The 26748-nt window shown below is 28.8% G+C and overlaps 1 protein-coding gene across 4 annotated transcripts; it reads left to right on the top strand.

Moving 5' to 3' along the window:
• Window positions 1-465: 465 nt before the first annotated feature.
• Window positions 466-26748, top strand: LOC655349 (glutamine--fructose-6-phosphate aminotransferase [isomerizing] 2). 4 transcript variants are annotated; one of them, XM_008193065.3, is made up of 13 exons: window positions 466-623; window positions 7746-7853; window positions 7900-7989; window positions 8040-8353; window positions 8411-8552; window positions 12019-12042; window positions 15408-15428; window positions 15652-15806; window positions 15856-16071; window positions 16124-16346; window positions 20297-20697; window positions 20755-20907; window positions 26075-26748. In XM_008193065.3, the coding sequence occupies exons 1-13, from the start codon at window positions 617-619 to the stop codon at window positions 26294-26296; spliced, it is 2076 nt and encodes a 691-aa protein (XP_008191287.2). In that variant the 5' UTR covers window positions 466-616; the 3' UTR covers window positions 26297-26748. The 4 variants fall into 4 exon arrangements, with proteins under 4 accessions (XP_008191287.2, XP_008191288.1, XP_008191289.2 ...); XM_008193066.3 differs by lacking the exon at window positions 15408-15428; XM_008193067.3 differs by lacking the exon at window positions 12019-12042.

The raw sequence follows: 26748 nt of genomic DNA on the forward strand, positions 1-26748 counted from the left end.
CAAAATTTCTTCCTAACATTTTTCTTGCATATTTAACCGAATTCGCAACTTTTTGAAAAAACCGGGACGAAGCGCAGATTTTAAATATTTTTTCTCATATTTCTTCTGAAAATTTTTCCGTTAAGAGTACAAAGCTCAACATTTCAGCATTTTTTGAATCGGGTCGATTTAAATTAATTTAAAACGATTTGGCGTCAAGACGGTATATAACGCTCGAAGCGCCCTCATTTTTGGGTACAGCAAATCCTGTGATTTTGTATCTCCTAACTTATAGTCCTCCGTACCGGTGATTTACCGAATTTTTTTATAGATAACTGTATTACCGGCATCTCCATTATTTTTGTATGTTGGGCAACAAACATTATTCCTAATAACTAATTTGAAAGTATTTTCCCCAACTATCTTGTGAATATGAATCAAAACGCCTGTACTTTACTGGTATTTAAAAAGGCGCGGTTTTTAGTGTTGGTGTCGCCCGTGGTATGGCACTTGTTTTGACATTTCAGACGTCATGTCAACGTGCTATATAAACGCAATCTACATTAAAATTTGCTCAGTATTTCACTGAATTTGGTGTTGTGTTTGTTGTTATCTAACCAAGCTACGTGGCTCAAATATGTGCGGTAAGTTTATTCTTGTTGACACATTTTATTATTTTATTTATTGATTTGGTACCTAACCTTTACAACCTGCCTTTCAGAATATCAAAAAAATTGCACCCTGTACTTTTCATTGAAGTGTTTTTAATAATTTTCGATAACCGAGGAATGTGTTAGCGTTTAATAGTATTATTAATCCAACGTATCTCTGATTGCGGCTATTTGAAATTAAAAAAAAATCAGTACTTGCGAAAGGGTGTGGAGGGTGTTTATGGCCAAACTGTTGGTTTGTGTAATTTACATGTATCAAAATTATATAACAAACAAGTTTTGATTATTAAAAAAACGTACTAGCGGTGGGCTTACTTAAGTGAAAGTTTCTGTACCTATTAGCTTGTTTATCAAAAATTTGTAGGCAAATATCGACAGAAATGTAACTAATTTCGTTTCGTTAAAACAATTCCTTCCTCTTCCTTTCTGTGGATGTCAGAATTTTTGAAATGTGACCCCCAAAATGTATAAATTGCGATATGCACCGCCAGTAAAAGTAACCTTTGTTATTTCATTACCGTTCAACATTTCCTTACTTTTTCCAATGCAAACAAGATTTTGAAAACACTCTACTTACAAGGTTATTCCCTCTGGATATTTTGCATTTCTTTATTCGAAATATTTCACTTTCTATTTGGAAAAATATCGTACACATTCTTTAATTATTTGAATAAATCCCAGAGCTTTATTTAAACAACTTCTTAGTTCTGTTGCAAAAAAGAGAGAAAGAATTTACTTTCATTGTGCCAATGAAATTATAATCTCGAGAAGTTGTCCTTGACATTCTGGAAGTTTTTTTTAATTCTTGCAAGAATTGTACCTGAAAGTGTGAATCTCATTAATTATGAAATTGTGATTTCAAGGAAAAATTAAATCTCTTATTAAACGGAAACAAATAACGGGATTTTGTGTAATCCTTAAAGCAACAGTTCTTTTTAAAATATTTCACCTTGCGTGTTTCGTTAAAAATTGCATTACAAAGTGGCAGTTGTTGTGAAAAAATGTGACCCCTACCGTTATGCATCTTGTGTTCGAAAGGGCAAGAAGATCAAACAGGTTTCGATTTTTGCTTTGTTTCAAAAATAGAAATATAATAAATTGTAGATTTTGTGATAGCGGTGCATACCTACCAGGAATAAAGGTTTCTTAAAAATATTTGTAGATTTGGAAATCGGTGATAATCTCAGAGATTAAGCAGATTTGGTGTTACATTTATCTTTCTTTGATGACAAAAAAACTGATACCGATAAGATAAATCAATTACGACATGACTGTTAATGCATTTTTTTGATAAGTGTATTAAAGGTTATAGTTTTCTTTGTAATAATTCCAAAAAATATAAGTGAGATACTTTACAATAATATTCAAGCCTAAAGCGTTTTTTTTTTTCGTCTAGTTTCACTTTTTCTGTGGCTATTTTTAGTCAATTTGGGTGTGATCTATAATTTTCGAATAATGCATCTAAAGATCCTAATTGTTCAATTAACATTAACCAGTTTTTGTGTAACTATCTGAGTAATTTCAAATTATTAATAATTATTGAAAACCGATAACACATCAGACATCGCTCACATCAGATTAGTAAAATGTGTGTGTGATTAAATAGGTATTTCCCCCAGAAACATAGGTCCTCGAAATTGTTGACATTGTTAGAGTTTGTTGAAAAAATAAAAAATATGAAAATTTAAGTTTTTGGAAAAAGTTCGAGCCTTTTGTGCGGACGCAGACAGACACCTTAGATTTTGACATGAACAAAATAGATTGTAAAAAATGTGGAGGTTTTCTTATTTACGGTGTAACTCTGCAGCGAAACTTTGAAATGGCCGAAGGTCTTATTTATAATGTTAACGTTTTGGATCAATTCTGAAAATGTGCCAGCAACGAAATTACGTTACACATCTACTCATTTCCGTTTCTGTTTTCTGTTTGTCTACAACAGTTTCTGTTCTTTCCCGTATTTCAATATCCGTTTCTGTTTTATTTCAGTTTTAATGAAAACTTAAATAAACTCAAAATTTTAGTAAAATAAATAGTCAAAAATTATTACTGAGGAACAAAATTTTAAATTCGAAATGATGGGAGGTAACATTTATTTTTAAAATTTTGCTAATTTATCAATTTGTGCTTAATTTTCGAGTCTGACAGTGAAAAGCCCGTTTACATTACAACATTATTTTGACGAATTTGATAAGCATTATAAAAACAAACTTGGTAAAACTGTTTCGTGAACATCAAGTAAAAAACTACGCTAACTCAAATTTTGCATAATTGGGATATTTAATTTAACGATCTGCAGCAAATTTAATGTTAACGTATGTAACAAAGGTTTTGAGAACAAGTTTCAATCAGAATACGAACATGGTACCTTCAAAAGAATTAAAAATCAATAAAATTATATAAACTTTTTTACCAAATGTTAAAGAAATAATGGACAACATTAAAATACAGCTAGTTTTTCTTATTAATTTATAACTACATCATCTTCATGATCTCGATTGGACTGTAAGTTTGATAATTTAATTAATCTATTTATTTAGGAAGAATCTATAGCTCAGATTATTTTTATTATGTTGATATTATACCTCAGATTGAGATAATATTCTAAGTTGATTTCTTATTTTAAATATAAAATCAAAATTGGGAGAAATTTTATTTAACACCTCAGATTACCCTTATTATTTTTTTATAATTTTGAAAAATATGAGAAATTTTTTAATTGTTCGTGATGCAATAGTACAAAAAATATCTTTTATTAAAAGGTTTCTAATTACTTTTTTATACTTATGCATTAGTTGTGAAAATAGACCTTTACCAAATTTGGTTAATAAACATTTTATAATTATTTTATTATTACTATTTATTACGTATTTGTAAAATTTGTTAAAATTTTAATTTAAGTTTTTAAGTCTACCAATTAAAGAGTTTTAAATGAAAATCATGTAATAACAATTTCTTAAATCAATTCATGCTTATACAAACAAGGCAAAACAACGTATGTAACAAAAATTTTGAGTTTCATTAGGAATATTCAAAAATACTAAGATTAAGAACATAAGGGAATTAATGGAAAACATCAAAATACAGATTTTTTTCCTGAAAAATTGAGTATTTTGTTAAATATTTGTTTTTTAAAAGTTTTGTCTTAAAGAAAGCAGCAACTTTACTCGTTTCTAGAAATTCAAAGATTTTTTTATTTTATTAAATATTTGTTCTTTCCAATTAAGCAATCAAATAAAATATCTGTTTGAATGAGGTCCATGTACATATGTATTTGTTATTCGTCAATTTTCAGAAAAATTTACATTAGAAATATTAAAAAATATTAAAATGTAATTATAATTATATGAACTTTTTTACCAAATATTAAAAAATTAATGGACAACATCAAAATACAGATTTTTGATCTATTTTGATTTATTACACAATAAAGTATAAACAACACCTTCATGATATTGATTGAACCGTAAATTTGACATTTTATTTTGCTTTCGACAAAATCACATTATACATTGTTTGGACTTCGAATGTGTACTTTTCCTATTTTTTCAATGGACGAACGAATCGAGCTCTGAATAATTTGTAATTTCCAAACATGAAATGTTACTTGAAATGACACTTGTGCATCTTTACTACAGTTCTAAAAACTTTTTTTAATTGTTCGTGACATAGTGAGACAAAAAATATCCTTTTACTAAAAATCTTCTCTAAATTTTTGTGCTTCGTCTACGCTTTCACAATTTTTTATTTGTTAAAAAAGAGCTTTCTTATGTGTGGTTAAAAATTGAAGATTGTTGATTCGCGAGAATACCACTTCTAGAAATGAAATTTCGATCAGGAAATTATCTTCATTTTTTGATATTTTAAAGAAGAAAGTCTTATTTTGGCGTTCCTTATTTTTGTTGTAAAAATAATGTTTATAAAATACAACGTTATCTAACTAGCTGGTCTATGCCTTTTAAAAAGTAAAATTTAACACATCATTTTATGCTTATTTTTGAAGGTGCTGATTTTAAGATGCTTTAAAAAATGTAGAAAAAAATTGCGGGAACAGGTATGTTAGTAAATTTACATTTTACACAAGGAATTAATTTTAAAATGTATTTTTCTTTAATTTTCTATTACTGGAGTTCTTGATTTTTACCTTGACTGTTACTGTACTCTTAAAAAAGTATGTAATTGTAATTAACAAATTAATGACTTTAGATTGGCTAGCTGATGTAGTAAAACATTTGAATTTCTTTTTCAGGTAATTAACATTTGGCATTTTGTTTTTTTCCAACCACAGTTCAATGGCAACCGATCACAAGTGAATATTATTGTCTTTTGACGTCCGTGATCATGATAATAAGTTGGCATTAGCCTGTTGGGCGTTGATTTTGTGAAAGTAAATGTCGTGGTAAACTTATGCGAACGTACCTAGCGGTTGTACATTACAATCAGAGCAATGTATTTATGGAATTGTTATGGAAGATCTAATAACTCATATCAAACGAAGCTTTTAATGAATGGTGTTAACATAATTGTAATTAAAAGTTTTGTCTTGAAGAAATTTTTTTATTTTGTTAAATATTTGTTTTTTCCAATTAAACAGCCCAACAAAATTGGAATAAATAAAAAATCTGTTTAAATGGGTTTGATGATCTTTGAAACCGAGGTCGTATAATTTGTTATTCGTCAATTTTCAGCAAAATTTACATTCCATGCTTTTAAAAAATATTAAGCCGAAAAGCGGTTGTTTCTGTGCGTAACAAAATGTAACAAAACGTGTATTTACATTTAACTTTGTTGCCTTCAGGGAAATTTAAAAATACAATGATTAATGAAACCCAGTACGTTGTAATACTAGGTATAAAACTATCACTCTTGATAAGATATTGTTCTCAGGTATCATTAAAAGACAATAACATTTTTTTTTTGTTTTTAAACATTACTTTTGATTAGATATATTTACATGTGAACTTTATGTGCATTATGCATGTTATGCATTCTACTATGATGTAAGACGTAATAATTCATTATAAAATATTTGGCCTAGTAACTTTCACTAAGTATAGGTTTAGACATTGCGAAGGAGTCACTGTCAAATGATGCATGGCAGTATTTTGGGTGATTTTATTACAAAATAATAATTAGACCAAGAGTTACTTTTCCAGTTAATTTACAACAAAAGACAGAAATATAATTATGCTTTTACTCCTCAAATAAAAAACAGATTCTTAATTATTCTAATTTCTTGTAATACATACAATGATGTGGTGATTTGGGAATTAGTTATTACAAAATTGACTAATAAATTCTACCTCAAACAAGTTAACTTTCACCAAGCGTTTACATTGTTTAGATTTAATTTTTATACAGGGTGTACAAGATATTTATCTGAAAGTTGGTACTCAGTCATAATCTGTTGAGTTCTGCTCAATGAAAATATTTTCAAGATGGCAGCACTTCCGGTTATACCGGAAGTCGCTATTAACTTTCTTATTTTAAATGGAAGGCTATGTTTTTCACTGCGTTTTTGGATCAGTTGGGTTATTTTAAGGGAGTTTCTATCAGCTTTCCCTATACCTAAGTTTAACCGTTTTTGAGATATTTAGGGTTTTTTGAAAATTTTTGGATTTGCACCTGTCACTTAAAAAATCGGTAACTCGCTTAGTTTTAGAGATTTCGAAATCACATTTGGAGAATTAAAAAAGAAGGCCTATATCTGTTCTTCGGCGTGTTCAAAATTGAAAATGAAGTTAATAAACCCAAAAATTTTAAGGTTAAGTTTGGATTTCAAATTCCCATAACTTATTTTTTTCAAATGGGATGTCCCAATTTTTATTTTACTAGGAGGAGAATTTTGTTCTGCAACGATCTGTATTAGTATTCCCTACACTTATTTGTGATAATTTTCCAGTTATGTTATTTTTTTGTCATTGTAGGAAATTTCTTATACTAACCAGTTATTTTTGCAGTTTGTCATAAAAATATTTCTGATTAAACTTAAACGATAAATTCTGTTCAAAATTGTGTTATCCATCCTCTAAAAACAAAATAAATTCATTGAATGTTGGTTTAAAAAATTTTAATTTCTCACATTTTTCATTTGTTCCCATGACAAAGTATGAGAATAGACCTAAGGCTAATGAATTTCTCAATCCCAACAAAAAGTTACTGTAACTTGAAAACTATTAAACATGAGTATAGGGAATGCTAATACAGATCGATGCAGAATTAAATTCTCTACGATTTACTAAAATAAAACTTATGGTATTTCATTTGAAAAAATTGAGTTATGGGTGCTTAAAGTTCTGCAAACTTAACTTAAAAAATTTGGAGTTTGTTATTCTTTTTTAGAAATTTGAAAACACCAACGGAAAAATCTAGGCTTCCTCTTTTAAATAGGCTGAAAAATATTTACAATTTTTTAAAATGGCAGAGTTATCGATTTTTGAACTGGAAGATGCAAATCCAAAAAAAATTAAAAACCATAAATATTTCGTGAACGGCTAACTTTTGGTATAGGGGAAGCTTATGAAAACTACCTTAAAATAACTCTAGTAATTCAAAAACGCATTAAAAAATATAGCTTTTCATTTAAAATAAGTAAGTTGATAACGACTTCCGGTATAACCGGAAGTGCTGCCATCTTGAAAATATTTTCATTGAGCAGGACCTAAAAGATTATGGCTGGATACAAATTTTCAGATGACTATCATTATTAAAACTCTCAATACTTATAATGCGGGGTTTAGACAGAACAGCCTGTAGACTGCTAACAATTTTTGCTTCAATTTCAATTTTTTCCAAAAACTATTTGTAATTTACACATTGTAGTTCGAAGTAAACGTAAAGGTATTTATCAAGAATGTTATTGTTTTGTTGTGCGCAATAAAATTTTACAATCTTTGGCATTATTGCGTTATTTCTAAAAAATAGAGTAATCAACTAATCAATCATACGATATAATAGTGAATCTATATCCATGACGTTATGAATTTTTGATCAAAATCTTGCATCCGTTGATAAAGATCAATAATCATTCTTCCTATTAATAAGACTCTTCTTCCTGTTGTTTTATCAGAGAAATTTTAATTTGCCTCATTTTTGCAGGGATTTTTGCGTATTTAAATTTCTTGACCCCCAAAAAGAGGGAAGAGATCTTGAAGACTTTGGTAAACGGATTGAAGCGGTTGGAATACAGAGGATATGACTCTGCTGGTAAAAAACTTGTCGAATTTTTTCCTCCTTTAATTATATTTTCAAGGTGTGGCGATCGATTCGGCCTGTTCGAAGGACATGGCCCTTATTAAGAAAACTGGAAAAGTTGCTTTGTTGGAAGAAGAAATCAAGAATAGTAAGCACTTTATCGAATTTTTTAGTCACAATTCACATAAAAATAAATAGGGTCTAAGGAACTGGACATGGACCGTATCGAAGATATTCACTGTGGCATTGCCCACACCCGTTGGGCGACCCATGGTGTTCCCAGCGAAATAAACTCGCATCCTCACCGTTCGGACACTTTGCACAGTTTTGTCGTGGTCCACAATGGGATCATTACCAACTACAAGGAAGTTAAAGTTTTTCTTGAAAATAAGGGATATAAGTTCGAGAGCGATACAGATACTGAGATTATCGCCAAACTTATCCATCATTTCTACGATCAACACCCGAATTATTCGTTTAGGGAGCTTGTTGAAAATGTCGTCCAGCAATTGGTACGTGTTTTAATACATTTTAAGAAATAAGTTATTTTTGTATGGTTGTTTTAATAGGAAGGTGCTTTCGCTTTGTGTTTCAAGTCGAAACACTTCCCAGGGGAGTGTGTGGCGACCCGTCGTGGTTCGCCACTTTTGGTTGGTATTAAAACAAAAACTAGATTGGCCACTGATCATGTACCTATTCTCTATGGAAAGGGTAAGTGTTATTAAATTAATTAGAATTTGGTTTGATTAGATTTGCATGCGGTTGTACATAAATTTGGTTCTTCTTCTTTGCATGCGGGATCTGGTATTTAACGCCATTTTTGTAAATAGAATAGAAATTGAGAAATACCATCGAAATTTGTTTTTTTTAAGTTGTGTTTGCAGAATTCTATTTTTCAAAAAGGAAAACTATCAGTTTTATTAATCGTTTTAAGTTTAGATAAACTTTTAGAAAGATGAGAGTCATCTACGAGTTTGTTTTTATAACTCTTTAATTTACTACGAAAAACAACAAATTTGTAAAAAGTTGACAAATGTAATTTGAAATGTTTTTTGTATTTTGTCATACAGGTTGAACCAAAAGTTAAAAATAAAATAAAAATAAAAATGAAGCAACGTTTCATATTTATAGTTCATACTTTTAAAGCCTTTTAAAGGGATGTATTATACAGACTGAACTAAAAGTACCGCACAAAATTAATATTTTATTTAAAAAAAAAACTCAAATAGGTTGATTCTATTTTTGTAAATAACTTCTGCATTTTTATCTTCCCTATTTTTGATAGGATGTTTCTTAATTTTTGTAGTAAATATAAGAAATAAAAAATAAAGAAATATAAAATTATAACAAACAAACAATTATAAATAAATTAGGTTTATGTTGATTATTTAAAATAACTACATTAGAAACAATTGTTTCTTATAAAATAATCTAAGAAAATAAAGATTAAGCGTTTGGTGTTTAATTAATTGTTTTTTATAAATAAAGGAGTGTAATATAAACAAAAAATATCGATTGTCACTAAAAAAATTAAAAATGACTACTAATCAAAAACCAATCATAAGTGTTGCTGTGGTGTCAAAATGTAACCTTAACAAAAATACAATCATTCAATCCGAGTTTTTTTTTAAATGATGCGTAATAAAGACAGTGTCAAATAAAGAAGTTTAAGTGTCAAAAGTGGGCATAAGTCATAATCCTGGGTCCAATAATAACAGTTAAAAATGGAGCCAAACTAAAAAATAAACATTTCATGAAGATTTTATGTAACTTTTAATTCAATTGTTATTGTTTATTGAAAAATTTTGAAATTTTAAATAGATTTTTAGTTTATATCTACATGCAAAAATGTGAAAATAAATTGCAAAACAAGTACAAATTTTGCAAAATGTATGGCAGAAAGTTATTCATGAGAAGATTGTTCATTGTTCATCAAAGAGTTCTTCTTTTTTATTTTTATAATTACCAGAAAAATAAAGGAGTATATTAGCTGTTTCAAAACTATAAAAGCGCCAACGTCACATTTTACCGAATTATTTTTTTAATATGATTGATAAAATTGAAAATAGGTACTTATGATTAGATCTGTCATTGAAAGTATAAATTATCGTAGCTGTTATTTTTTGAAGAGCATGAATAATTGATAACAACTAATTTTGAAAGAAAATTCGACGTATGCGTTTTTATAATTTCGAAACAGCTAATACTATAAAATAAAATTCAGATTGTCAAGAATAAAAATTTTAATGACTACTACTTGAAAACTTATGATATTAGAAGTGTTGCCAAATGTGACTGACATTGACAAAAATTTCTTCCACCTATTCGGTTCTTTTTTTGAAAAATGGTCCATAACAAAGATATGACTATTAACAATCACTAGAGTGCAATGGTAGTGTCAAATAAAGAAGTTTAAGTGTCAAAAGTGGCAATTCATTAAAAGTCCTATGTGAAATAATAACTAAAAAATTAGCATTTTTTATATTTTATAGAGATTTTATATAACTCTTAATTTAACTGTCATTTTTTGTTGAAAAATTTTGGTATATAGATTGATATGAGATATAGATTTTTAATTTGTAAAATAATAACTAATTTAGTTTATACTTTCAAAGAGAGATCTAACGATTGATAACTATTTTACATTTGGTAAAATGCGATGTTGGTGTTTTTATAGTTTTGAAACAGCTAATAACAAAGATATGATAATTGACAACCACTAGAGGACAATGATAGTGTCAAATAGAGAAGCTTAAGTGTCAAAAGTGGCAATATTTAAAAAATCCTAGGTCAAATAAAAACAGTTAACGGAACTAAATTAAAAAATACAAATTTTATATAGATTTTATGTAACTTTCAATTTGACTGCCATTGTTTGTTGACAAATTTAGATTCTTATTTTGTAAGTATATGCTTTTTCTATTTAGTTGACACTGAAATTAATGGACAAAAAAAATTTCAGTACAAATTTTTCAAAATGCAAGATAGAAAGTTGTATTTGAAGTTAAAATTTGGTCACCTAATAAATAAAAGTTTGACACAATCTGAACATCCACTATAGGGCAGGCTTTAACGCCAAATTTGACTTTTCAAAACCTCTAAATAAGTCAATGACAGGTTTAAAGTGAAGTTATTATCTCAATGCCATTTTACATGAATTGGAAGCCTTACTGTCCCATTTTTTTTTGAATGCAGTGGAATGCACTAGTCATAAAAAAAAAAAAAATTACATTCTAAAGTGGGTTTGTAATAGTTTTGTAAAAGCCTGATTTTGAATTACATAAATATCACATTTCCACATTTTGAACAAATAAGCAACAAATTTATTGTTCTATGAATTTTATTAACCATTTTAAAGCTCAATTTACTGCTTCATGATTATGTCGATTGTTAAACAAAAAAGACGTTTATATAATAAACTAGGCTATTCGCAAAAAGCATTTTGTTTTAATAAATATTTAGTATTTTCACATTTTATTGTTTTTGTTTTGTATTATGTTTCTCTTTGATTTGCTCCACAATTCCAGATTGTAAGCAGTAAAATACTTCGAATACAAAAAAATCAAACACGTCTGAATAGTTAAACGACAATAAGCGATAAATCTTGTAAATAAATTTTATTTCGATGGTGTTTCAGCTGTTGTAACATAATTTACATATTTGTGAATAGTAAATAATGCAAGCTTTTGGCTAAGACGCACTTGTCGACAGAGCACCAGCTTTTGAAATTAATGAAGCCGTTACAAAATTACGACGCTTTTATATTCATCCGCTTTATAACTTGCGAAAGTACAAAATTATCATCAATGCTGTTGTCGGCTGCATTAATATTATCAGAGAATCACGTTGAAAACATGTCTATATAATCTTATTGATTTTTTTGAGTTATTTTTACCTGATTTTGAAATCTGAAACGTAGCTTTAATGGTAATAGTGATACAGGTTGTAATAAGTCCATCGGTGCTTACCAACTTATGTAAGTAGCAGAAAGACGCTAAATACCCCCATATTTAACACAATCCATACACAACTAACCTTCAAACTAACAATTTTACTAATCTGGTGGTTGTAGTTTTGTTTGGATTTTTAGTGCAATTTTGTTTGAGTTTTTTTTAACAATTAATAATTTTGTTATTTGCCTGTTCTTTTGTTCCTTCCCTTGGACCTTGGCATATAGATGATGAACCCCAAACACCCACAGGTATATAAAATTCTCCTATATTAACTTGCTTTATAGGTTTTACTCAGGACTCGTTTACGGTGTAAATATAATACGATTTTTATCAAACGCAGTCACTGTTTCAACAATAAATTCCGAGATTGGAAACAGTTATAAACACACGTTGTAAATAAATCACAATTGGCAAAACAATACCATTACAGGAGGTTTTAATATTTAACTGAATTTTTTATGCATAATTATTTTAGTACAAAATTGTTTAGACGTGTGCAAGGTTCGTCAGTTTTTTATAATGAAATACTGAACTAATTTTACGAAATCTTGCCTTTTTATCGGATAGATTGCTTTTGATTTTGTTTTTACAAAGTTTTTTTAAAAAGAAACAATTAAAAACAATGTTTAGTTTGAGGTTTCAGAGCTTTGAATATATTTTTTCTTAACTAAAGTCGGTGTAAAAACATTTAATTGCAATGAAGTTTGTTTATTTGTTTAATTTGTTTTCTATATATCGGTTCCTAACACAAAAATTACCTTTTTTGTCAACTTTTTTCCAAGCTAATTAATTTTTATTTAATTTTTTATTATTTTTTGTTTTATTTTGTTTCCAATGTGTTGTCGAATTTAATTTATTGTCGAATTGCGAGTTTGTTAAATACAGGGGAATCCAAAAGTGTCGGACAATCTCTTGGTTGGGGATAAAGGACATCAAACTGAACTAAAAGTTCCTGTGACAAAAATTTTTTTGAGTATGTATTCACGAGATATAGCTCTTCAAAGTTAAGTTTTTGGCGCTTCAAACCATATTTTTTGACTTTAGTTAACGGAAACGACAGCTGTTGCAACATTAAACAAATACCTGTTGAAAAAATCACTAATTATGGCTTATAATGTAAAAAACATTTCTAAAAGTTGCAACTTTTACAACAAATTAAATTCGACATCATATGATCCAGAAGAGCAAAAATCGATACCGTTACCAAGGAAAACTAATTTAAAAAATACATATTAAAAAATATGTTGCTTTAAAAATCTTTACTGCATTTTTGCTTTTAACTGAACGTTTTTTATTACCATTCAAGAGTTTGTCCGACACTTTTGAATCACCCTGTATTTAATAAACTCGCAATTCGACAACATTGGAAACAAAACAGTAACAATTACAATTAATATTATTAAAGTTAACAAAAAAAATTGTACACCATAAGACACCAATTGGTATTTTTTCAACAGGTATTTGTTTAATGTTGTAACATTTGGTAACTAAATAAAAAAAACATTTTGATCAGACGTTTCAAAAACTTAATATAATATACCAAGCTATAATTGGTGAAAGATTGACAAGAGTAAACTGGAAATAAAATAATCTTCTGATTGCTTCTGATATATTCAAGTTGTCTGATTGGTTAAATTATTCTCGATATTAAGAACAAAAATAAATTAAATAAATCAAAGATCCAATATTGTTATAATCAGTTCCAACAGAAAAGCCAAGCAATAAGGTGAGATCTCGATGAATTATTATTTTTTTTATCTTTTTTTACAAATTAATCTTTGATTTTTATTTTATTTTTTATTATTTTATCTTTAACAATTTTAGGATAATCTCCTGGTTGGTGATAAAGGACATGAAACTGAACTAAAAGTTCGTATGACATTTTTTTTTCACGAGTTATAGATCTTCCAACTTAAGTTTTTGGCGCTTCAGATCATATTTTTTTTTACTCTAGTTAGCGGAAACTATAGTTCTTACAACATTAAACAAATACCTATTGAAAAAATATCACCATTTAATGTCTTATGATGTACAAAATGTTCTATGTATTATTTTTCTGCAAAAACTTTTATGTGGTGATATTATCAGCTCTGATCTTCTGAATCAATTGAACATTGTAGTACCTAGAGCTAACAACCGAAATCCTCTTAGATTTTATTTTCTACCCCTCATATCTTTAATCATCTGAATTCTTCACTTTTTAAATGTTTTAAATTATTTAATAATATTATAATAGATTTAGATATTTTCTTCAATAATTTCCAAACTAAAACTGTAAAGGTCAAGCTTCTAGAATATTTTTCTTCGTAATTTATAATGTTATGTATAATTTAATTGTCTCAATATTGTTCTTTTTTGGTATATTGTATTGTTACTTGTCCACTTTAGACTAATAAGTCTGTTGGAAATAAATTATATTATTATTATTATTAAAACATTTCAAAATCTAGCAAATTCGACAACAAACTAAATTCGACATCATACGAAACAAAAGAGTAAAAATCGATACCGTTGCTAAGGAAAACTTATTTAAAAAATCCATATTAAAAAATATTTTGCTTTAAAAATCTCAACTTTACGACCACTCAAGAGATTGTCCGACACTTTTGAATCACCCTGTATTTAACAAACTCGCAATTCGACAATAAATTAATTAAATTCGACAACATTGGAAACAAAAAGCAACAATTACAATTAATATTGTTGCTAAAGATAAAATAACAAAAAAATTAATAAAAAATAAAAACTAGTTTGCTTGGAAAGAAAGTTAATACAAAAATTTGTACACCATAAAATACAAATTGGCGTTTTTCAACAGGTATTTGTTTAATGTTGTAAGATCTGCTAACTAAATTAAAAAAAAACATTGTTTAAACGTTCCAAAAACTTGACTAAGAAGCTACAACGGGTGAAAAAGTCTAATTTTTTTTGTTATAGGAGTTTTTCACTCAGTTGTATGTCTTATGTCTCACTACTACCTAAGTGATGTAGTAGAAAGACGAAATACACACATTGTTTTTTCTACAACCGTCAAAAGACGACCAAGAGTAAACTGGAAATAAAATAATTTTCTGATTGTTTCTGATATATTGAAGTTGTCTGATTGGTTAAAATATTCTCGATATTAAGAACGTAAATAAATTAAAACTTCAATATTTTTATAATCAGTTTCAGCAGAAAAACCAAGCAATAAGGTAAGATCTCGATGCATTAATAATTTTTTTTGATCTATTTTTTCGGCAATTCTGTTCTACCTCCTGTAATGGACATTTTAATTAGGAAAATATTTAAGGGGCGGTGTTTATGGGACTAATCAAAATTTAATTTGGGATTTGGGATCTATTTAGATATTTTTTTCGAAAATAACTAGGCCTGAGTACTTTTAGTTTTTGTTTTCTGTTTCTTTTCTTGTTTGTTTGTTTGTTTATTTGTTTGTTGAACAATACAATTGTTTTGTAGTTCGTATTGTTCGACGTTTTGGGCACAAGGGCCTCCAAAATATAATTTTGTCGTTTTCATTCAGTCACAAAATTATATTTTGTTTGTTTTGTGTGTTGTTTTTCATTTTTTAATTTTTGTTTTTCCTCTTGTTTTAATCTTGGGATCCATGCAGATGCTGAAAACAATCATTCAGGTAGTACCTTTGTTGTGTTGTTATTCTCCAATTAAATGGCTTTTTGCTTTCAATGTAAGAAATGTGGTTTTATTGGTGGCGGTGTTTATTGGTAAGTACTACATATATAATGTTAAGGTGTTGGTGCAACGCAGATAAAGTTTTTTCAATGGTAGAAGTTTGATAACAATGATTGCATGCGTTACAACTTCGTTGAGCATTTTTTTCCAATGATTCGTTGTAGAACACCGACCACATGGGCGAGCTGATTACCCAGTTTTGCCCAGATCTGAGTCCACGTCCGAATTTGAACCATTGGAAGACAAACAAGTTGAATATTTCTTTGCTTCGGACGCTTCGGCGATCATTGAACACACAAACCGAGTTATTTACTTTGAAGTAAGAAATATTTCGAATTTTTTTAAATGTTTGTAATTATGGTTTATAGGACGATGACGTGGCGGCTGTTAAACACGGAGCTTTGAGTATTCACCGTTTGAGACGTCTTGGTGACGATCCACACTCTCGTGAAATCACAACTCTTAAAATGGAATTGCAACAAATCATGAAAGGAAATTACGATTATTTCATGCAGAAGGAAATTTTCGAACAGCCAGAGTCTGTTATTAATACCATGAGGGGACGTCTTAATTTCGAGACCAAAGTAATTACAACTTTTTTTCTATTAATGTCTTTTCTATTTATTTATTTTTCAGACTGTAACATTGGGAGGCATCAAAGATTATATCCCAGAAATCAAACGTTGCAGAAGATTGATGTTGATTGGTTGTGGTACAAGTTACCACAGTGCTATTGCCACTCGTCAGTTACTCGAAGAATTAACCGAATTACCGGTTATGGTAGAACTGGCTAGTGACTTTTTAGATAGAACGACACCCGTATTTAGGGACGATGTGTGTTTCTTTATTTCTCAGTCTGGTAAGTTCGAATTATATTTACTTTAATTCGCTTATTAATTTATCTGTGATGTGAATCAGACTTGTCAAGGTGGCAAATAATCAAAAATTTAAGTATGTATTATTAATTGGAATGATTATATTATGCGAAATGTTTTTGCCAAAATCTTATCTTTTGGTCTTTTTGATTTTTAAGTGTGCATTAGGTATGTTTCCAAATTTATCAATTATTTAAACAAGGTGAAGTTTGTAATCGATGTAGATTGCATTTTTTTCGTGTTGCTTTTATCCAAAAATCTGACATATTGATGGTTATCACTTAAAATTATTTAAAACATGATCACGATTCTAGTAATTGCTTGTCAAATGCATCTGCATTTTATGAGATGTGATTAAAGATAAAAAAATATTTTTTAAACATGTATCGCTTATAATGATTTTGAATTCGTTTTTCTGTTTAACCACTTAACCGCTTTATTCCAAATAATAAGATTGTACTCTGATTTTGTAGTACGGGAGTACTAAAGTGCAGGAATGCAATGTCCATAGGCTATTACATTTTATAAAAATTTACATTGAAATTTTCAAACATTTTTCTATGAAGTGATCCTGAATGATAGTTCCGGTTGGTAACAGATTTTTAAATAATTATTTTCTTTAACAATTGCATGAGCCAAAAAAATATGAATTAATATAAATAAATAAAATAGGTATGTAATAGTTCAGTTCAGTTTTTTTTTTGGTACTTTTACTTCTAAAATATTTTCTTTAATCTTATTAATGCTCGTTCTAGTTAGGCACATTAACTTCTAACATATTATTAATATAAGATTAAAATCATTGTACACAAATTTTAAAGAGATTATTTGCTGCTTCATTTGTCTGAAGCTTTATTAATATTATTGTACTTAAGTGTAAATTTTCTGCGTCCAAATGGTTATGTCATAATTTAAGATATTTTAAATGAGTACTCAGAAATCGATGTTTTAAATAAATTGTCTTCTTAATTTTAAGCTATCATGCTTACACTGTATTGTAAAATTTTCCTATTATCGTTTTCACTGATAAAACTAATGTGTGCTACAATGTTTTAGCTTCTTACATTAGGTACATTATTATTTAAAATTTTTATCAGTTTATCACTATCTTCATGTGCATCGTAACATCAAGAAACATCTGATTGTTCTTGAAATATAAGTGTTTCGTAAAAATGTCTCAAGGGCAGGTATGTCAACATTGATTGATAGATAAATGTTCGATTTTAATATATCAACAAATGGATCGGTTGCGATTTTTAAAAATTTAATTAAATTTAAGTTAAATAAAAAAACACTTCATTTTTTGTATATTGTTTATTCTGAAATTTTACTGAAAAAAAAATCAAGGAAAAAAAATTAAGAAATTGTTAACATTTCACAAAGGTGTATGAAATAAATGTAAACTGTTATGTTTTTTGTAGGTATGTAAAATTTTTGCTTTATGAAATTATTTATTAATTATTATTTCGATAGAAATTTGTAATGTTATACCATACACTCGTGGAACTACTCAAACATTATAGCTATATCAGTCAGGTGTTTCACAATTTGATCAAATTACGTGTTACCAACCTCAAAAATCAAAATTTGAGTCTGTTTGATTCACAAAAGCTTGAATTCTTATTGTTTAATAAGATCAAATTTTTTCAAATTCATCATAATCACTGATCACTGATGAGGGACTTTGTTACGGAGATTTTTTTTATTAATAAGTTTAGCTGTAGTAACAACGTATTTTTTTTTAATATAAATTACACTTGCCTATGACATTTGTGAAAAGCTTACATTTTCTTAGTTAAAATGTCTATTTGTCAATTTTTATATATTTAAAAGGAAAAACATAATACCTATTTTTATCCTTTATTTGCTGTTGGCCATGAAAAAATAGTCGATTTTCATTGAAAACTATATTTAAAACTAATTTTTTAAGACTATTTAATGCAGAATCAACAAAATAATTACTATTGGATCATTTTTTACGACATAAATATTTGTGTGCTTAAGTGGCATTGATGGCAAGCTTACATTGCCGTTCTAATTTCGAGTTTAAGATGAAGTGTTGGAAAAAAATCTTATTAATTCTGTGAGTGGCTGTCAATAAAATTTTATTTAACACAAAAAAATGCCTATCCAAACACCCAAATCCCCATTTACTTGTATGGCAAAACCACATTAACAATATCAACGCCACCTGTAATACAGTTCACTAAACCATAAAAAAGAGTGTAATCTAATGGTGAAATTTGTTTATGTAATTAGGATCTGCGACGATCGCAAAATTTTTCAATTAAAAATTAAAAATAAGCTTATTTTTATTATATTCCTTTTTTTACCTTAAACTTCTCGAGTCTTCACATCTTTTATGTGAAATAGATTTTCCATGGTCAACTTCTATCACACATCAAATATATTTTTTAATTTTAAGTACAAGGTGTGTTAAAATGATTTTCATCTATTCGCCTGTGAATTTCTTATGTAAAATTAGAAATCCCGCTTTATAGAACTACTGACTGGGATTCAGACATCGAATATTGTTATTTTCCATTGTCTCCTATTCGGAATTAAGCTTCAATGATAAGTGTTTTTTTTTACAGTGTGAAACATTTGCTTTTTAACGAATCTTTTAGATGTTGACGTTTATTGACAGTGGATTCATTTGAGTAGAGCGGCACAATTTTTAGTCGATTAAGTCGATTTAAAAATTATTTTAACACGCCCTGTATATGGAGTGTGTCAAAAGTCGCGGATACCTGTTGATAGTGGATATTACTGAGCACTAAAAAATGCATACACACTTTAAATATGAAAATTTTGGAAAAGCAGACCCGTTAACTTTATTGTTAACAATATATTTTAATGTTTATTTGATTTATTATCCAGTTTTTTAAAAAGAATTGTAGGAAAATAGTTTCTTAAAAGTTAAAACCAGTTTAAAAGTACAGCTACATTTTGCAACATGTAGTAATGTTACTGTGGCACGGCGGCGTAGTCACTTTTGTTTTTTATTTCAGTCTTTGTTTACAAAATGAAAGGTTTTGTAAATTTTTTTTATCGAAACTAACATTTGGTTTATACTATAGGGTGTATAGTTTGGTGTTTATGTGGACATGGCTTACTATTATTATTTTTCAAAATTGTTGTTTATTTTTGTAAAATTTACTGAAAAAACAAAATGAAATGCAAGAATCACGGAGTGGCGACCAAGAAGTTGATTTACGTGTTCCGTTTTGTCAGTAATTTTAAAGTACACTTTAATTTATATAAATCCATTTCAGCGGTTCTCAATATTTGGTTGAAAACGATTTTTTGGAAAAACTGTACATTTTCGATATATACGAATTTTACTTGATCGATTCGTTTTGCTATTCTCTGTCTACCTTAAAATTTTTGGTAAACCATTTCCTAACACGCTGTGTATATTTTTAATTTCAGAAAAGAATAAGTTTTTCGAAAATGTCTCAGCCAATTATGGTGTATATGTATTTAAATAAAGACAACTTTATGTTATTACAGCTTGTGAAAAATGGGTGCCTACATTACTAAATTCTCTGTCAAAAAGTGCTGTGTTTCAAATGTGTATCTTTTATAATAAGGAAATAAGGATATTATGAATTTGTTACTAAAATGTCAACGCGTGCTCAAAAATGTGGCACTCGTTTTTTCTAAATCTTCTAGTTTCGGACATTCCCTATTCGGACATCCAAAATGTAACACCTTGTATACAAAAAAACTTATTTCTGCTTTATTTCCACATTTTGACACAACTTATTGTTTCTTACTACGGCTTAAGGGATGACGGAAATTATATCCAGTTAAAAAGTTTGATGAATAATCCTCAAGTTCAAAACGCTTTTTGTCTTCAAGTGTTTGAACTGTCTGAAGGAGAACTAATTATTACAATTTACCCCAAGTAATGGTAACTATTTGCAAACAGGTGAAACCGCTGACACTCTAATGGCCCTCCGATACTGCAAACAACGAGGCGCTCTCATCGTCGGTATTACAAACACTGTCGGAAGCTCAATTTGTAGAGAATCCCACTGCGGAGTTCACATCAACGCCGGACCTGAAATTGGTGTAGCATCAACCAAAGCTTACACAAGTCAATTTATATCACTTGTGATGTTTGCTTTGGTCATGAGCGAAGATCGACTATCTCTAGCCAAACGTCGACTAGAAATTATCGAAGCTCTCAAAAACTTGCAGCAACAAATCCGCGCCGTTTTGCAACTCGACGAAAAAGTCAAAACACTCGCTCAAGATCTCTACAACAAAAAGTCGCTACTTATTATGGGGAGAGGGTTCAATTATGCCACGTGTCTTGAAGGTGCCTTGGTAGGTTTTTGTAACTTTTTGTTCCCTAAATTGTAACTGTTTACATTTTTTTGATAGAAAGTGAAAGAATTGACTTATATGCACAGTGAAGGCATAATGGCCGGAGAGTTGAAACACGGACCTCTTGCCTTGATTGATGAAGATATGCCGGTTATGATGATTATAATGCGTGATCCCGTGTACACCAAGTGCATGAATGCACTACAACAGGTAAATACAACAAGTCATGTTAGATTATTTTAATCATTACATTAAAATTAAAATAATACTGATGTCAGACATAATTTTTTATTAGGCCTATTGAAACACTAGTAATTACTAAGGTCTATTGCTTAATTAATTAATTAATAAAGTACTTATTCCAAGAATTTTTTAATTGTAATTTTTTGTGTGATATTTTATACAAATACTTTAAGTAGTAGTTAAAATGAAATATGCAGTGACAAAAAATGAAACAAAAAAAAACGAATAATAGTCAAAATTCGACGTTTGCTATCAAATATTTAATTTTATTTTCAATTTTTTCTTTATGATAGTAATAATTATTAATTAATTGATTAATTAATATTAAGGCGCAGTAAAAAGGAATTACTATTACTTGTCACTCTAAAACATGATGTGTAAATGTTGTTCTTTTCAATATATTTTAATGTATTTTCAATGTATTTAGTCGCTAGTACCAAAAATTAATTAATTTAATTTAAATTTAAATTAAGGGTGTAAATAAACGTAATTTTGGGATCAGCATTCCCAGGCCAGCAACAATTTTGTGCAAAGCATATTTTAAGCATCATTTATTGATTTAAGATGACACTAGCAGTCATAACATTTCGATAATTTAATACATATTTTATTATTTTAATTATTGCAAATAAATTTAACTAGATTTTATTTAATTTAATGTCATATGTCATAGTTTAATCCTAGGTTACATTTTAATTCGTCTTCTAGAAAAAAATGGACTCTTAATTTCGTGGATATTCGAAATTAATAATTTTAATCATATAGAAGAGTAGAAAAATTCTGAAAAAATTCACATGTATGCATAGAAACATTAATACTTTTTGATGATGTTTTTAATGTCTAAAGTTAAATATCTTTTGAGTAATCAGCAAAAGACACTTAACTGTTATTGTTTTTAGATAGACAATTTAAAGGTCTTTTAGATACAAAAATAAAAAATAGAGTTTTTCATTTAAAATTTTGTTATTCAACTTTTAACAAACCCCTTAATTTTTATATTTTCTCGATTGCAGTGAGCTAAAAAAAATATATCCTTAAAGTTTGAATATTCTTCAAACTTTTTTCAAAAAGTCCCACTTTTCTAAGAATCCTAGTTTTTGACCAATACCTTTAAAATGAAAGCGTGTTTTTGTTAACAAAATTAAAATACTATTTCAAAAACTAAACAAAATCGACCAATAAAAGTTTAGGTCAAAATCATTAGTTTTAAAAACTACATCCAAAAATGCTAAAAATATAGGGTGTTCAAATTAAAAAAGCATAAGTTTGTATTATGTAAATTATTTGTCGGGACAGTTTGGACAGGTTTACAATTAAAAGTCTTATTACATCGACGTTTCGCCGGTTTTATCGTCGGCTTCTTCAGGACATTAATAAAATTAAAATTAACAATTAAAATTAAATTTAAAATTAATAATTACAAATTGACAGTTACAAAGACATTTAAAATTCACATTTTAGTTGGTCGCATTAGGGTCGCCATTTGACCAAATAAAATGTGAATTTTAATGTGTTTGAAATTGTTAATTTTAATTTTATGTCCTGAAGAAGCCGACAATTAAACCGGCGAAACGTCGATGTAATAAAACTTTTAATTGTGAACCTGTCCAAACTGTCCCGACAAATAATTTACATAATAAATCAAGTTGGACGATAACAAAACCTAAATAAGTTTGTATTGAATCTCATTTTCTAAACACCGTGTATATTTAAAAATAATTTTAGGTGTGGCAGAGATTTAGTATCAAAGACTTAGGAAAATACATTACTTTTGTTAATTTATTGAATTTGTGAATAATGGCCTTTACTTATTCACTGGGACACTCTGTATATGATAAATCATCTTTCTAAATTTTTAAGTGCGAAACTATTATTATTAACCAATTCTTTTAACAACTGAAGGATCATTAGACGTTTGCACAATAATAATTATTATTTTTTTAATTTTTATTAACAAAACTTAAGGCTTGGTTTACTGAAAGCGAAATTAAAATTTAAGAAATTAAATTTAAGTTCTCATTTATTTCGGATTGAGAATTGCCAAATTAATCGTGAATTAAAATTTAATTGCGATTAATTAAACGTTCTGTAAACCGGCCCTGAATTGATTTATTGCAATAAATATACTGGTTGTAGGAAAAACAAAAACTTAAATTGATTTCGTATTAAGGATTGACGACATTATTGCCTTCCGTGGCAAAACATATTAATTAATTTTGTTCTTTTTCGTTTTGAAAAATAATTAGTAAATAGGATAATCAACATTTTTTATTAAACTTCTGCATTGCATTGTATTAACGTAACATCCGTTAATGCCAACAAATTCTTTTTTGAAAATATTAAATGTAACGAAAAAAACAATACATTTTTAGTAGTTTAACACATTTGCCTTTAGAAACGTTATTTTTATGGTATCCTAAAAATTCAAAGCTCTATCTTAATTAGATTTTACATAGTGATAAACAATAATAATTTAAAAAAATGTAATTTGCGGTGCAGTTGTTAATAAAAAAGTTATTCACTCATAGAAAACCTTTAGAAAACCAAGTCAACCAGTTAGCCATTCCGTATTAAATGAAATAGAGACCAAAATTTTAAAATTTCTTTTTTCTGTTTTATTTGTTTTTATATACAGTTTTACCTTTTTTTAGTTTTTCTCTAAGCGTTTCCTATTAAATACTTAATACGAGTATTCTTCTCAATGTATGGATTTGACCTGACCTGACCTAACCTGTGTATTTTTTCAGAAAAATGTAAAATACGTGTATTTATAGCAAAACCTGAATTCTGTTATGATTATTATTGGTTTTTCGGGTACACGTACAGTATAGTGGCGGTCAGCTCGATTTGCGTGTGCGTCATCAATTTCATTTTTTCATTACCAACACAAAGCTATAAAAAATTATCAAAAACAATGCAAATTTGAACAGCTAAGGGCTATCTAAGAGTGGTAACCTTGAACATTAATTTACATGTGCACTTCGACAACACCGTCAAGTGTCACCAATTTGTCAAACTGACATTGACAGTAAATTATAGACGTCGTCGCATGGTTGTCGAAAGTGTTATCGGTGTTAATCGCAAGTATTTTCTGTTCGTTTATTGTGTTTTGTGATTTGCGTTTCGTTAGGTTTTTGATTCTGCGTTTATTAGTTCTTGTTTTGTGAAACTGTATTTTTTGTAACAACTCATAATTTAAACACTTGTAACCTCAAAAAATATTTGATAGTTCGTCACCGCTATGACCCTGCTATGTAAACGTAGTGACATAAATGTCAGATGACGCACACGCAAACGGAGCTGAGCGCTACCATAATAATAAATATACCGGGTTCGTCACAACGTCACAACCGCCTCTCATCACAGAATCCTCTTATCAATGAATCCTCTCAATTACCAAAAATCTGAGATTTTTGAACATTTTTCACACATTTTTCACAAAATCAAAAATTAGCTACTTTCTAAACTTCTCTGTGTTCTAAATTTTGTCTTGAACTTCGCGAAAACAAAGAAATTTTGTCAAGTTTTGATAAACTCTATCACTGTCACTTAAAAGTCAAAAACCATTTGATCTTAATATTGGACCAAATGCTTGGTAGGCGGTTAGGATGTCATAATTTCAACTTTAAATCGAAATAACTTGAGTTAGAGAGTAGATACAGAGAAACGGTTTTCACTACTGTAATAAGCGTTCGTCAAATTTTACACTCAGGCACTTTTCACCTCTTTGTAATTTATCTAAAATTCTAAAAAAAATCGTATGTGATTTTATTGTATAGAACGATTTGACCAATTTTTAAAATGATTATGTGTATGGTGTGTTTTTTCACTATCGCTTAGTTAACTATAGTCTAATGTCAACGATCTTTGGTCCATAGGTGTATTTTGAGGCAGTGCATCAAAGTGCCTAATTAAATTTTTGAGAAAATGTGTCGTTGATTTTTAATTTCTGTTTTGATTTGGGGCAGCTTTTTTCCCATGAATTTTGGTAAAATTGTAAACCACTTCCACAAAAGGTCTCCATCAAGGTGGTGGTTTTCAAAAATTTATTGCATTTGTCGTAAAATTGGCACGCGATCATTGTTGGGTCTGAAGGTTCAGGCAACTGGTAAGAATTTTTCAGACCCGGATTACCATTTATTTTATCTGTTTACTGTAAATGGAATGTTAATCTTTAAATCTTACGGCAAGGGTTCATGTGAATTGTAAACGAAGAATTCGTTTGTGCTTAAACCAAAATAGTCATCAATTTGAACATCTGATGTAATTTTTTAATAAAAACATTTTTATCACGTTAGTGTGCTTATTCCGGTCCTGGCTTTAAAACCGCTCGATGGGACCGTGCCGCTAGTTGTAAAATTTCTGCAGTCATTACTGTTGTTGGGGTAGGTAGTGGGTCCTTTTGTAGCGGAGATTTACTCAATCTTGTCCCTCATAAATTATACTGAAATTTACGATGAATAATATCAAAATGGCTTTTAATCCAATTCTAACGATTTTTTTCAAGTCAAATTTTTGCAGAATAAATTTATTTCGTATTTCCGATCCATTGATGTAAAAAACAGCTAATGTGATTTTTTGGTCAAATGGTTTTTTTCTTTTTATTGGACAAATGAATCAGTAGAAAAAAAATTTTTTTTTTCTAGCGAGATTGGATATCAGTGCAGTGGCATATATTTATTTAATTCTTTTTTCTCTCTTCTAAGAGGTGTAAAGTGCCTGAGTGTAAAACTTGACGAACCCGGTACTTACCTTGTAGGTATATCCGTTTTTGTCGAACCTTAACAAAAGGTGATGGTTCTATCTTTGTCGGTTGTTGTTACCTTTTTTTCAGCAAAAAAGGCCGGTAAAATGTAGTCAATGAACGGAAGAAAATAATGATAATTGAATCAAACGTTTTCTGCACTAGCTGATTTATTTTAATTTGTCAGTTTGAAAATATGGTTTCCTCTGTTCTAAAAAATCGAACAAAAAACCTTCCAAATTAATATATTTGTTTCAAAAATTTTTTTAGAAATGCAGTTGTTGTTGGTAACATTTTCTCATAAAAATCGCAACTGCCATTTTATGCGAAAATCATTCACTAGGTGCAAAATCAAGATAGTGAGTTGGAAATTTATTTTGTTTTTGACAGGTTACAGCCCGCCAAGGGCGACCAATTGTCATTTGTGAGGAAAATGATGAAGAGACCAAAGGCTACGGCCACCGATGCTTGGAAATTCCCAGAACAGTTGACTGTCTTCAAGGCATTTTGACGGTCATTCCGATGCAACTGCTCAGTTTCCACATTGCTGTTCTGAGAGGATGCAATGTGGACTGTCCAAGAAACTTAGCGAAGAGTGTGACTGTGGAATAAATTTTATGGTTGTGATTTTTTTTTCTTGAGGCTGTTGGATGAATGTATTATTTACATGTTGTGTAAAAACATGCATTTATTATGTTAGGTTGGTAGAAGGTCTAAAAATAATAGCGCACGGAAGTTATATCTGATATTTTTGTACTTGAAACTTTCGCAATTATATCAGATAACTTCCATAAGTTTTAAAATATTTGTAAGATATATAGTCTCTTATGTCTTTTCTAGTGTAGGTGCCATTATCCATTACGAGATTTATGTTCATCTACAAAGTTTTATATTCTCATTCCAGTTTTTGAAACGTGTGCAATTTTAAATGTGTTTTGCTACATACCTGTATTGTATAAATATTTCTATTTAAAATTTTATCATATATTTTTTGTTCCTGTTTTAAATATTTTCAATATAAAAGACAATTATTATAATTAACAAAATAAACTTTTATAATCTGG

This window comes from Tribolium castaneum, chromosome 1, assembly GCF_031307605.1.
Source record: "Tribolium castaneum strain GA2 chromosome 1, icTriCast1.1, whole genome shotgun sequence".
Classification (NCBI taxonomy): domain Eukaryota; kingdom Metazoa; phylum Arthropoda; class Insecta; order Coleoptera; family Tenebrionidae; genus Tribolium; species Tribolium castaneum.

Coding starts and splice junctions, on each gene's coding strand:
- LOC655349 (XM_008193065.3), top strand. Junction 8,354..8,410: donor AAAATGTCGTCCAGCAATTG/GTACGTGTTTTA, acceptor TTGTTTTAATAG/GAAGGTGCTTTCGCTTTGTG. Junction 16,072..16,123: donor GTCTTAATTTCGAGACCAAA/GTAATTACAACT, acceptor TTTATTTTTCAG/ACTGTAACATTGGGAGGCAT.